We start from the raw sequence: 13520 nt of genomic DNA on the forward strand, positions 1-13520 counted from the left end.
CAATGGTATCATCCATGAATTTAACGATTGTGACTTTGCTTCCCTGATTTAATTTATTTATTTAACTTGTAAAAAGTTGAGACCCCTACAGGACTCTGCTTGCCACATCCTACCAATCCAGTAATGACCCATTTTGTGCATACCGTCTGCTTTCTGCCAGTTAATCAATCTTCTGACCATCCTCATGTTATCCCTTACACCTTGTCCTTTTATTTTCCGCAATAGCCTTTGACATGGCACCTTATCAAATGTCTTCTAGAAACCATGTATAGTATATCTATAGGTTCTCCTTTATCCATAGCAAAGAACTCCAATAAATTCAGCAAACATGATTTGACAAAACCACACTGACACTTTGATTACCTTGGGTTTTTCCCAATCGCACATTTCTCTTTAATCTCTTTAATGATTGATTCTAACACATCCCTGAGATGTTTAGCTAAATTAATAGTTTCCTGTGTTTGGCCTCCCATCCTTGAATGGAGGTGTGATATTTGTTAGCTTCCAGTCTGCTACAACCTTTCCTAAATCTAGAAACTGTAATCCTAGATTTATGTGCTCACATCTCTGTTGAGGCACACAAACCCTCAACTTTGTGACTGAGAGTTGCACCAATTGATCTACAGCTGGCATTGTAGTGCTAGCTCAGAGAGCCTTAACAAATACCATGACATTTCAACTCTGAATAGCATCGTGACCCCATTGCACAGCTCGACAATTCTTTTGGTAGGGTAGTATCGTATTGTCGATTAGTATTTATAGAACAAAAATCAGATCAGTTTGCCAAGTGGTGCTCAGCACAGGTTTATTCTTCTGAGGAAGGGTCATTGAGGCATTAATTCTGCTTTCTTTGCACAGGTGCTACCAAACCTGCTGAGCTTTTCCAACAATTTCTGTTTTTTTTTTGTTTCTGGTTTCCAGCATTTGCAGTTCTTTTAGTTTTTACAAGGTTGTCCATCTCATTCCCATCGAATATCCTTTATTTCTGTCTTGTGTGTTTATCTGGCATCCCTTAAATGATAGTCACCCTGCCTCTTTGTGACTTTAATCAGTCTTTGGGCAAAGAAGGTTTTCGTGAATTTCCCATTGAATGACCATCTTACACTGTCCGCATAAGTGTGTGTGTCTCTTAATGTAAATAGGAAACAGCAATTCTCTTGGCATTGATGCTTGGGAAACAGGATTTCCAATCTTATCAGTATGAGTAAATATCATTAAACAGTACTGTTTGTTTTTGTACCCTGTTTGCTATCCTTCTATTTGGTTGCCTGTTTCAACTCAGTCTTGCCTTACCCAAAGTCTTTTAAAAATTCAATATATTATGCTTACTACATTGCCCTAAAATGCCTATTTTGTTCATCCTTCAAATAATTCAGGAAGGTTATCTTCACAGTGGCTCATGAACAGTAAATTGATATAGCTCATTTAATCCCCTTTTACTCTTTTGTATTTTTTAATCTATTTTCTAATCAACCTGTTCAAAGATGCTATTCCACAACTGTGGAACAGATAGGGCTTGAACCTGGGCATCCTGGCTCAAGATTAAGGGAACAATCAATGCACATCAAGAATGTCTCTTTTTACTCTTTTGAATGTTTTAATTTAAAAGAACCAGCTGCATAGCATTATGCTTTAAACACAGCATAAATTAGTTATGCGACTGTCGCTGAAAGTCACTAGTTTAAAAAAAAATACTGTTATTTGTTAAAAATAAAGATAAAAAGATTAAAATTTGATAGGAACAAAAAACAGTTTATAAAGATGAAATTAGGATCAGTCCTTTGTTATTGTTGCAGGCTTCGATTGCTTGAAAGTTTTTTTTTGTCCAAAGATGAAGGGTTTGAAAATTTGAAGTCAGAAATCAGCAGCTGCAATGGCTTCTGTTGTTGAATAGTTGGCGATCCTCCTAAGGGTGGACTGAGTAGGACAGGTTCTGGAGGGAATAAAGGCTCCTCTATTTTACTTTTGTGTCACTGCAGATTATGGCCCTTGGTAGCCTGTTAAGCACTGCAGTCCTTTCGCTGTTTTACTTTCCTCTATCTTCTTTTGAGAACACTTCTCTTCAGTGGTGTCACTGCAAATTCGTCTTGGAATTCTGTCCTCACTGGTAGCTCTCAGTCTCTCTCATCACAACCAGAGCAAAAATGGCTGCCACGTTAATATTGAGTCTCATTTTTTCACCAGGCAAAAAAGGGTAGTTACTCTGGGATGTCCTGGAATGCTCTTCCAATCTTGTGTTCTTCCATAAACTTTGAATTCTTATTCCTTTAGAAGAACTCATTGTATTGTCCAAGTGTTGATCCAGTTCTCAATGTCTCCTCGGCAGTTGATATGGAGATTACATATCAGTCTGTCTGCTTTTGGCAGTCATGAATCAACAGAAGCAGCCAAATGACTTCTGGGAGCCATCTTGTAAGGTTCTCAAACAGCAATTGCTGGCAAAACTCAGCATGTCTCGCAGCATCTATGGGGCGAAAGCAGAGTTAATGTTTCTGGTCCGTGACTTTTCTTCGCAAGAATTCTGGTGAATAGTCACCTGATTCAAAACTCTGCTCTCTCCCCACAAATGCTGCCAGATCTTCTGAGTTGTACCAGCAATTCTCCAGCATCCGTACTTCTTTGTTTTATATTATTATAAGATTCTGAGTGCATTTTCAGTGGCATTGCTACTTTATTTAACTATGCTGTTAATGTACGTCATACCTTTTAAAAAAAATGCTTCTGGTTGCAGGTGAACTGGCATATTGGAGCCAGGGGTATTGTCTCAGCATTGTTGGGATGGTGTTAGGGTTAAGGAAGGACAAGAGAGTACTGAAAACAACAAATGCTGGAGATCGCAGCAGGTCAGATAGCATTGTTTTCATTACAGATACCACCATCTGCAGGAATTTGCTCCTACAAGGATAAGAGAGTAATAAGAGTGCTCTGGATGTCATGTATTGGGGCACTGGGAGGTGGTTGTTCAACCATGTGAGAATGGTCACAACATAGATATGATGGAGGTCAGAGTTTAAGAGCTTGAGGTGTTTGGGACAGGAAGGATGGTGAAAGGTAATGGGATTTCTAGATCTGGATGTTCAGATAAAGAAAGCCCAAAGATGGTAGCAGTGGAAAAAGGAATATAATTTGAATTTAAAGAACACATTTTAAAATCCTTGAATACTTCAAAAGCAATCAAGTGCAGTCACTTTTATAAAAAAGGAAATAAGGCAGCCAACCCTGTACAGCCAGATTTCAAAAAGAACAATTTACTCACCAGATAACTTGTTGTAATCATGCTGTTTTGAGGGCTAAATATGGTCTAAGATGCCAGGATTGCTCCTCTTCTTTGCTAGTGCCATGGGATCTTGTCCATTCATGTAATTGGGCAGGTATAACTCCTGTTGGTGATACAATTTGCAGTTATTTTGTATTTCCTGAAATTCCTTTTCAATAATCTTCATTGATCAAAATGCTGAGTCTTTTAATTATTTGTCCTCATTGAATTAGCCTTTTTCTTTTCCTTTCTCATGAAATGACTTGACTGCTGACAGAGTGGTGCTTTATGGGGAGTCATATTTCATTGTTTCAACATGACATGGGATATCCTCAATGGTCTTTCTCTGTCTTTTAAATATAATTTTGTTTCTTTACCTATTTCCTGAGCTTGTGCAGATCTTAAACATTTCCATTATTAATCATTTCTATTTGCCTCAAATAAAGAACAAAGAACATTTACAGCCCAGGAACAGGCCCTTCGGCCCTCCAAGCCTAGAGCGAACTATACTGTAAATGGAAGAGTCTTGGGAAAAATTGATGAGCAGAGAAATCTGGGAGTTCAGGTCCATTGTACCCTGAAGGTGACTGCACAGGTGGATAGAGTGGTCAAGAAGGCCTATGGTATGCTTGCCTTCATCGGATTGGGTATTGAGTATAAGAGCTGGCAGGTCATGTTAAAATCGTACAAGACTTTGGTTCAGCCGCATTTAGAACGTTCTGCAGCTGATCGGTGGCATCCCTGACCCTAGCACCTGGGAGGCAACATGCCATCCGGGAGTCTTGTTTTCGGCCACAGAACCCGATTACCTACTCCCCTTACAATAGAATCTCCTATGACTATGGCCGTATGAGTCTTTGTCCCGCCCTTCTGAACAGCAAAGCTCGCCATGGTGCCATGATCCTGGCAACTGCTGTCATCCACTGGTGAGCCATCTCCCCCAACAGTATCCAAAATGGTGTACCTGTTTTGGAGGGAGATGCCCGCAGGGGACGCCTGCACTGCCTTCGTACTTTTTCTCTGCCTTTTGGTCACCCATTCACTGTCTCCCTCAGCAGTTCTAATCTGCGGTGTGACTAATTCACTAAACGTGCTATCCACGACCTCCTCAGCATCGCAGATGCTCCACAGTGAGTCCATCGTAGTTCCAGAGCCGTCATGCGGTCAAACAAGAGCTGCAATTGGACACACTTCTTGCAAGTGTAAGAGTCAGGGACATCAGCCTCTTCTCTGAGCTCCCACATCAAGCAAGAGGCACATCCCCCAGATCTGAGGTCCCCTGCCATTGTAAGCCTTAGCTTTAACTCAACTAACTAAAACCAAACAATGCACTTAAATATATAAAAGAAAAGAAAAAACTTTACTGTACAGATCCTTCTGGTTAGAGGAGGTGGTGCGAGGGCGATAGTATCTCGGGTTTAGCCGCGCAAAATTCAGGACTATAGTAAGTTCAGTATTGATGAGAAGATGGAACTTGCAATGACATTAAATAGATACTGGAATAAATAAATGTAAGGAAAGTTCAATAAATATGAGAAAGAAAGAATTGGGAAGATATTATTATGTTAGGTTAAATAAGACTGAATGAAGCTTGTGGGGAATTTGATCATGAACACAAACCTGTTGAACAAATGACCTGTTTCTCTGTACAACCCTATGTAACATAGCTCCATCAAATCATTCCTATTCATTGTTTTGGAAAGTGGTTCCTTCAGATTGAAGCTTGCTTTCATTCAGTGCTGGATTTCAATCTATGCTTTGGTGGCAGCATTTTCCTCAGCTCCATAATAATTGGATTTTGCGCATATCTTTCTTGAACATATCTTCACTTCTCTGTTAAAAAGTATGCTGGATTTCATTTCCACCGCTATTACTGGTGAGGTATTCCTTTCCTAACAATGTCTGCATGACAGATTTGTCATGGCACGGAAGGAGGCCATTCAGCCTGATCACCTGCACTAGTTCTATTACCTAGTGCCAAATGTATGCTTTTCTCCATACTCTACTCATTATTTATACTCAAATAATCATTCAATGCCTCTTGAATGCCTCAATCGAACCTGCCTCCAGCATATTTCTAGGCAGTGCATTCCATACACTAACTACTTGTGCGAAAAAGTTATTTTCTCATATCACTTTTCATTCGTTCGCACATCTCATTAAATCTATGTCTTTTCTTCCTTTTTTCTTGTGTGAGCAGGAACAGTTCTCCCTTATCTGCTCTATCTAGCCCACTCATGGTTTCGAAAACCTCTATCAAATCTCTTCTCAGCCTTCTTCTCTTCAAGGAGAGCAGTCCCAACTTCACTCTATTTTCATAACTGAAGTTTCCCTTTCCTGGAACCATTCTTATAAATCACTTCTGCAGTCTCGCTAATGCATTCACTTCTTTTTTGTAATGTGGCATTTGCGACTTGTCCACATTACTTCAGCTGAGATCTTAACAAGTGTCTTGTCCAAGTTCAATATTATCTCCTTGCTCTTGTACTCTGTTTTATCAATAAGCAAGAAGATTGTATGTTTTATGAAATGCTCTCTCCACCTGTCCTGCTCTCTCTGCACATATACACACAGGTCTCTCTGTTTCTGATATTTCTGTAGAAAAGTACCCCCTATTTTATATTGTCTTTCAATGTTCTTCTGACAAACGTGCGTCACCTCCCACTTCTCTACATTGAACCTCATCTGCCAGCCATTCTCACACTCCACCAACTTGTCATTGTCCTTTTGGAGTTCTATACGATCCATTAAAAAAAATCTGATTTCTTCCTCATTTTCACGTGGAGGTGCCTGTGTTGGACTGGAGTGGATAATGTCAGAAGTCTGATGACGCCAAATTATGGTCCAACAGGTTTATTTGAAATCACAAGCTTTCAAAGTGCTGCTTTGTCGTCAGGTGAAGACTTCACCTGAGAAGGACTATAACCTGGTGTCATGCCCCTATTTGATCGTCTTAAAGATGCCCCCATATTAATTATTTATCATTCAGTAGAAATAATTTGATCAATTAATTTATCAAAATCCTTATAAGTATGAACTCTTATCAGATCTGCTCCTGATGAAAGGAACCTTAGTTTCTCTTCTTTTCCGTATACCTTATGAAGTCTCTCATTTGTGGGTTTTTGTTATATATTCATGGGAAGTACATTTGCTGATGATTAAGATCCATCACCCATCTTGTATTTTTCCTTGAGGAGGTTGTTGGGAGCTGCCTCCTTGATCTGCAGCAGCCCATGCATTGGAAATGCATATTGTGTAATTCAGGAGGAAATTCCAGTATTGTAGCTGAACAAAAGTGAAACCGGATTAATCTGCGAGTTAGAGGAATTTGCAAGTGGCGGTGCTCCCACACATCTGCCAGTGCCTTTCCAGGTGGTAAAACTGGTTGGAAGATGCTGTCAAAGGATGTGTTGTTGGAATGCATTGTATATTGCATTGACTGCCACTGTGTGCCAATGTGTTGGAGGAATTGAATGTTTAGTAGTAGTTGGAGTGTTAGTCAAGTTAGATGCTTTGTCCTTGAAATTGTTGAGATTCTTGACTGTTGTTGGAACACACATGATGGAATCTGTGGTTTCAAAGCATATGTGTTTATAGACAGACTCTGATGAGGGGAACTGAAAAATTGAACTTACCCATCCAATTACTTTTGAATCCAATTTGAAACCAAAAATCCTGATGAGACTGAATATGGTTGAAACCATATAAAAGGGTATAAAGCCATCAGAGCTCAGATGATGAACCCAGTGGTGCAAAGCAGGTAAATGAAGAAAATGGCAACAAGATCCAGAAGCTGAGAATAGGCATAATATAAATCAGATTAGAATTTCTGCAGCTCTTTCTTTTTCTTAAAGGTAACAATGGTGGATCTAAGCCATTCAGACTCTAGTAAGCAGAGTTGACATTGTGCAAACCTGCCTTGTTTACTGAAAGACATGTCTATAGATCTCTAGTTGGTTATGCACTATTGCATTACCGTTGCCTGGGAATTAGCCTAAATGCTGGAAGGGGAGCTGAAATCGTTTGTGAAAAAAGTTTTGGAGATTTTGTGATTGAGATTGACACACAATTCATAAAAGATCTGTCTTAGTTTATCTGCCATTTAATATGCAATTTATTATTTATAATGATCAAAGTTTTCCTGTTAATTCATGTTTAAGACTAAATTCCCTACAGTGTGGAAACAGGCCCTTCGGCCCAACAGGTCCACACCGACCCTCCGAAGAGTAACCCACCTAGACCCATTCCCCTATATTTAACCCTGACTAATGCACTTAACACGACAAGCAATTTAGCTTGGCCAATTCACCTAACCTGCACAAGTTTGAACTGTGGGAGGAAACCGGAGCACCTGGAGGAAACGCATGCAGACATGGGGAGAATGTGCAAACTCCACACAGACAGTTGCCCGAGGTCGGAATTGAACTCTGGTCCCTGGCACTGTGAGGCAGCAGTGCTAACCACTGCGCCACCCCTTATGTGCATGGTGTGTTTGAGTAAGGGTAGTTAGCTAAGATAGTACCTAGTGTTTGCTTTATTTGGTAGGCATGCTTTTGGTGAGTTACTTGCCGCAGAATTCCCAACCTTTTGTAGTCACACTATTTTTGCAGCTGATTCAGTTAACTACTTGGCCAATATTGATTACTGTTGTACAGTGCTGATGGTAGGACTGTCTATTTCACCACCTTGTTTACTGAGAGGACGTTAATGGGACAATAATTAGATAGAAGAGATCTGTCATCCGTTTTGTACACAAGACATAATTGGGTAATTTTGCACATTGCTGGCCACATACCAGTTTTGGAGTTAGACTAAAACAGCTTGGCAATAGACCATGGTTAGTTCTGAAGCACAACTCTTCAGCACTGCAACCAGGATGTTGTTGAGGCCTTATAGCCTTTGCTGCAGCCAATATGCTGAAATATTTTTTGGTGTCACATGGAGTGAATTGAATTGGCTGAAGCTTGGCATCTGGTGCTCGAGATTTTGGGAGGAAACCAGGTTGGATCATATGTTGAGCACTTGAGGTCAAGATGATTGCATGTTTTTCAGTCTGGTCTTTGGCTCTGATTTGTTGGTCTTTCTTATTATTGCAGACAGTACTGTCTCTCTTTCTGTTCTTTTTAAAATATTAGTTTAATCTAAATTATATCTCCTTTTCATTCCTTCTGAAATAAGACCATAAGACACTGGAGTAGAAGTAAGCCATTTGGCTTATTGAATCTCCTCTGCCACTCAATGAGATCATGGCTGATTTGATAATCTTCAACTTCACTTTCTTACCTTACCTCCATAACTTTTGAATCCCTTACTGATTAACAATCTATCTCAGTTTTGAATATACTTAATGACTCCGCCTCGACAGTCTTCAGCAATAAATAATTCCACAGATTGACTACCCTCTGAGCAAAAAAAATCCTCCTCATCTGTCTTAAATAGGTGACTCTTTGATATTATGCCCTTTGTTCCTAGACCCGTTCCCAAGAGCTTGCCACCTCTCTGCATCTAGCTTGTAAGGTCCCCGAATAATATAGTGTTTCAATAAGGTCGTTTTGGAGTTGCAAGCTCATTCTGCTTGGGGCCTTACAGATATAGAATTACATCATTTACCTGCAACCGTAACTGCAGTACAAAGATGATTCATCATGTAAAGTATTGCTGGGCAATCCTTTTGTGTTAGAATAACAAAACTAAAAGAGGAGTTTCTGGAAATCCCAAGGACAGAGAGACAGCTGGACAACTCAACACATCTCCATTGACACAATGCCTCCTCCAAAAACATCTGCCTTTACAACTTCTCACTCTGCAGCCAATCATTCCACGGCCTAACCCTCCCAATCTCATAAAACCCACTGAGTTCTCTGCATTCCCCCAGTGCCAGCCTCTTGCCCACCCCAGATATTTATCCTCCACGATCTGCAGCTAACTAAACTCTGGGATTCTATCCCTAAACTTCTCAGATTCTCTGCTTGCCTTTCAGTATCCACAAAGACTTTGGTCCCTGGGCCTAATATATTAAATGAATATGAAAACTGTAGCAAACGTATACGTTGCAAGATCTTACAATTGGTCTGAGATAATAACTTGATTATAAATTTTAGCAATGTTGCTGCTGTGTCTGATCTGTTTCTGAAGTTTTTAATTGCTTTGTAAAATCCGAGCTTTGATCATTCCATACACTGCTGAATGTGAAAAGGAAGCTTGTAGTATTTAGGGATCATTTTACTTAGAAAATATTTTTGGCTTTGTAAAGTAGTTTTTTTTGGCCAGCTACAGCAAATTGTATTCTTACTGGCCTCAGCTGGAGCATTGTGTTCAACTATGGGCATCTTACTTTAAGGAGGGATGTCAAAGTCTTGCTGAGTCCAGAAAGGAGATTTACAGGAATAATACTAAAGCTTGAGAGTCTTGAACTGTGTGAAAAGACAAGAACCTAGGGTTAATTTTCGCGAAGAAACATTTAACAGGATATTTGACAGAGGCATTCAAAATCATTAATAATCTTAATGGAGTAAAGAAGGGAAAACTGTTTCCAATTGAAGAAGGGTCAGTAACCAGATAACTTAGTTTTAAGGTCGTTGACGTAAGAACTAAAGGTGAAATGAAGGAACATACTTTATTAAATATGGAGCATTGTTGTGATGTGGGATCCAATATCTGGTGGCTGGTGACCAAAAAAAAGTCCATTAGAAATAAAATTAGATAAATAATTGAAAAGAAAACCATTACAAGACTGTGTTGAAAGAGCAAAAGCACAGAATTAATTAGATAGCTCTAGAAATGTGGAAGGTAGAGTGTGTGGTGCTGGAAAAGCACAGCAGGTCAGGCGACATTGGAGGAGCAGGCGAATTGATAGTACGGGCATAAGCCCTTCATCAGGAATCTGATGCTGCCTGACCTGTTATGCTTTTCCAGCACCCCACACTTGACGTTGATCTCCAGCATCTCCTCGAAAAGTGGAGACATTATAATCCAAATGTTCTACTCTTGTGCTATATCATTCTACATTCTTTTATCTTAATGGTTTCCCTTGTTCTACAGGATATCAGTGATTGCATTTTAGAAAATTACCCAGAATGCAACAATCCCCGGGTGTTCTACATTATTCCATACTTCTGTGGGCAGCATCCCAAATGCAGGTGAGAGAAATTTGCCAGTTATTTCTCTTTCTAATTTAATATGATGTATTCTTAAACAAACAGCCTTCATCTTGTAAGTGACATCAGAATACTAAAATGATTGGTATCGTGGATTAAAATTTAGATAAGAATTAACTGAAACAAAATAAGTAATCAACATAGTGAGGCAGTTATTTTATATTAGGGATGGACTGAATAGAATATTCTAGGAATCAGCGTTAGGAGATATACTGAGTCAAAAGATCCAAGGACAGGTTATTGTGTAAAATGTAAAAGATTAAGGCTAATGGAACACTGGAGTAGAAGGTATGTTACATCTAAACAAAACCATGCATAAATCACAATTGGAATGTGATCAGTTCTGGGCATTGCACCTGAGGAAAGATGCAGTGACCTTGGAGAGAGTGAGTGTGTATCAGTTAGCCAGAATAACATTTGTACTCCAAACTTTAAATGATCCAACTTGGGTTGTATTTGCTGAAATTTAAAAGATTAAAGAATACTTGATTGAAATTTTCAAGATATTAAAGGTAACAGAGAAGATGAACATATTTCTGCTGGTTAGGAAATGTGGGACTGGGAACAGTTTGAAACAGTTTGAAACTCAAATGTTAATAGACAATAGACAATAGATGCAGGAGTAGGCCATTCAGCCCTTCGAGCCTGCACCGCCATTCAATATGATCATGGCTGATCATTCCCAATCAGTATCCTGTTCCAGCCTTATCTCCATAACCCTTGACTCCACTATCTTTAAGAGCTCTACCCAATTCTTTCTTAAATGAATCCAGAGACTGGGTCTCCACTGCCCTCTGGGGCAGAGCATTCCACACAGCCACCACTCTCTGGGTGAAGTAGTTTCTCCTCATCTCTGTCCTAAATGGTCTACCCCGTATTTTTCAGTTGTGTCCTCTGGTTCGGCACTCCCCCATCAGCGGAAATATGTTTCCTCCTGCTAGAGTGTCCAATCCTTTCATAATCCTATACGTTTCAATCAGATCCCCTCTCAGTCTTCTAAACTCAAGGGTATACAAGCCCAGTCGCTTCAGTCTTTCCGTGTAAGGCAATCCTGCCAATCCAGGAATTGACCTCATGAACCTACGCTGCACTCCCTCAATAGCCAGAATGTCTTTCCTCAAATGTTGCTAGAAATTGAAAGCACACTTTCACAAAGGGCAGATGATGTGGATCATTTGTTAATTTTAACTCTGGTAATGACAGATTTCTGACCAAAGGCATTAAAGAATCTGGAGCAAACGTTCGCATATGAAATTAAGTCACATGTCAACCATGATCTCACTTAGTGATAGAACAGGCTTGAGAGAGTGCATGACCAACTGTTGATCTGCTCAAAGTCAGCAGAATCTGAGGAGTTATAGAAATATCCAGGCAAATGAGCTGAATTAAATAATAAATCAAATTCAATGCAGATAGTGTGTGGTCTGAAACAACATTTAAAACAAAAATGGGGAAATGAACTCTGGTAAAACAAAAATGGGGAAATGGGTCATATTAGCTAGAGGAGCAGGTGGGGACCTAATGAAAGTGATCGTAGAAATAACACATGTCAGGACATGACAGCAAAGCAAACAGAATGCTGAACAATTCCACTGGTACAGTACAAGTCTGCAGTCAGCTGAGGCTGTTCAATACTCTGGTCAGGCAACACTGAATACTATTTGCTGCTGGTCACAGAGACACAAAGACAATCTCCCAGCTCTGGTAAAGGTGCTGATGCTTTGTGTTGGGGGATTGAATTAAAGAGGAAAAGTTCAAAGACAGGTGACTCTTTGCTCTTGCTCGGAGATGAATGGGAGTAGAAAAGTAAAAGTTATTCCTGAGCTTGATTTCAAAATGAGTTTGGATTAAGGATATGACAAGAAACTGAGTAAAGGCAAGCTCAGGTCTGATGCCAGGAAACACTGAGTGATCAATAGCAACAATGAATTCTGGGTTAGTAAGTGGCACCAAAACTTGAATTATTCAAGAGGCTGGTAAATGTTGAATTGGAAGATGAGGAAATTTTAGATTACTTTAGAAGGTGGACTAAGAAAAACAGAATGTCCTCCATCTTCTGTTCTGATCTAAAATTTCTGTTTTGTTGTGAATTTCCTAGAAAACGGGGTGAAGATTATTATCTTTTTGTTCATGCATGGAGTGTGGGTATCACTGGCTAGGTGAGTGTTTATTTCCAATTCCTAATTGACCTTGAGTAGGTGGTGGTTCCACCTTGAACTCCTGTAACCTTTGGGGTATAGGGACTGTTAGGCAGAGACTTCCAGGATTTTGATCTAGTGAAAGAATGATGATTTAATTCTAAGTCAAGATGGTTTATGGTTTAGAGAGAAGCTTGCAAGCGGTGATTTTCTTGTTGCCCTTGGCCTTCAAGGTGCTGGAGATCACTGGTTTAGAAGGTGCTGTTGGAGGATCCTCAGTCAGTTACTGCAGTATGTCCTGTAGTGCATTTTTTCAACACTTTCATCATGTTGGTGACATTGGGCTACATAGCCTGACTAACTTTATTATCTATTTAATGCTAAATAATTATGATTTTCACAACAGATTTCCTCTGTATTACTTAGCCATTCCATGTTCAAGCTAAGAAGGTAACTAGATAGTAATCATAAATTGCAACTTTTAATGGTACGATTTGTACCTTGATTCAACCTTCTCACTTGTTTTGAAGGGACCCAGGGGAGTGGGCTCTGCAGAGAGCTAAAGAGAACATGAATAGGAATTACCTGCTTGTGGGAATTCTAGAAGAATTGGAAGATGTGCTGCTTTTACTGGAACGACTTTTACCTCATTACTTCAAAGATGCTAGTGCTGTGTATCATAGTTCAGGTAATTTTGCCACAGTTTCTGTTTTGTAAAACCATTGAAGCATTACAATTACATCTTACACAATTGTTTATTTAAAAGTTGCAACTAATGCAGAACTAGTACCTGGTTTGATTTCTTCAAATTTAGCAATTACTGACATTTTATTTGAGCTTTACTCGTCATTTACCTTAATTGGACTTCTCACTGATCTCCTAGAAAATCATGAATAAATTGTTGGCTTGTTTATTGGGATGATTTTTGGTAAGAAAGATTATTACAGGCATAGCATGTTATATATACGT

General features: G+C 39.5%; 1 protein-coding gene across 1 annotated transcript in view; it reads left to right on the forward strand.

Moving 5' to 3' along the window:
* The window catches only part of usta (uronyl 2-sulfotransferase a), an 86435-nt gene that overhangs the window by 52445 nt on the left and 20470 nt on the right, over positions 1 to 13520 (forward strand). Inside the window, exons 6-7 of the mRNA XM_072581336.1 lie at positions 10298 to 10395; positions 13082 to 13239. Of these exons, the coding sequence (XP_072437437.1) occupies positions 10298 to 10395; positions 13082 to 13239 (256 nt within the window). The remainder of the gene's footprint in view (positions 1 to 10297; positions 10396 to 13081; positions 13240 to 13520) is intronic.

This window comes from Chiloscyllium punctatum, chromosome 11 (assembly GCF_047496795.1).
Source record: "Chiloscyllium punctatum isolate Juve2018m chromosome 11, sChiPun1.3, whole genome shotgun sequence".
Lineage (NCBI taxonomy): Eukaryota > Metazoa > Chordata > Chondrichthyes > Orectolobiformes > Hemiscylliidae > Chiloscyllium > Chiloscyllium punctatum.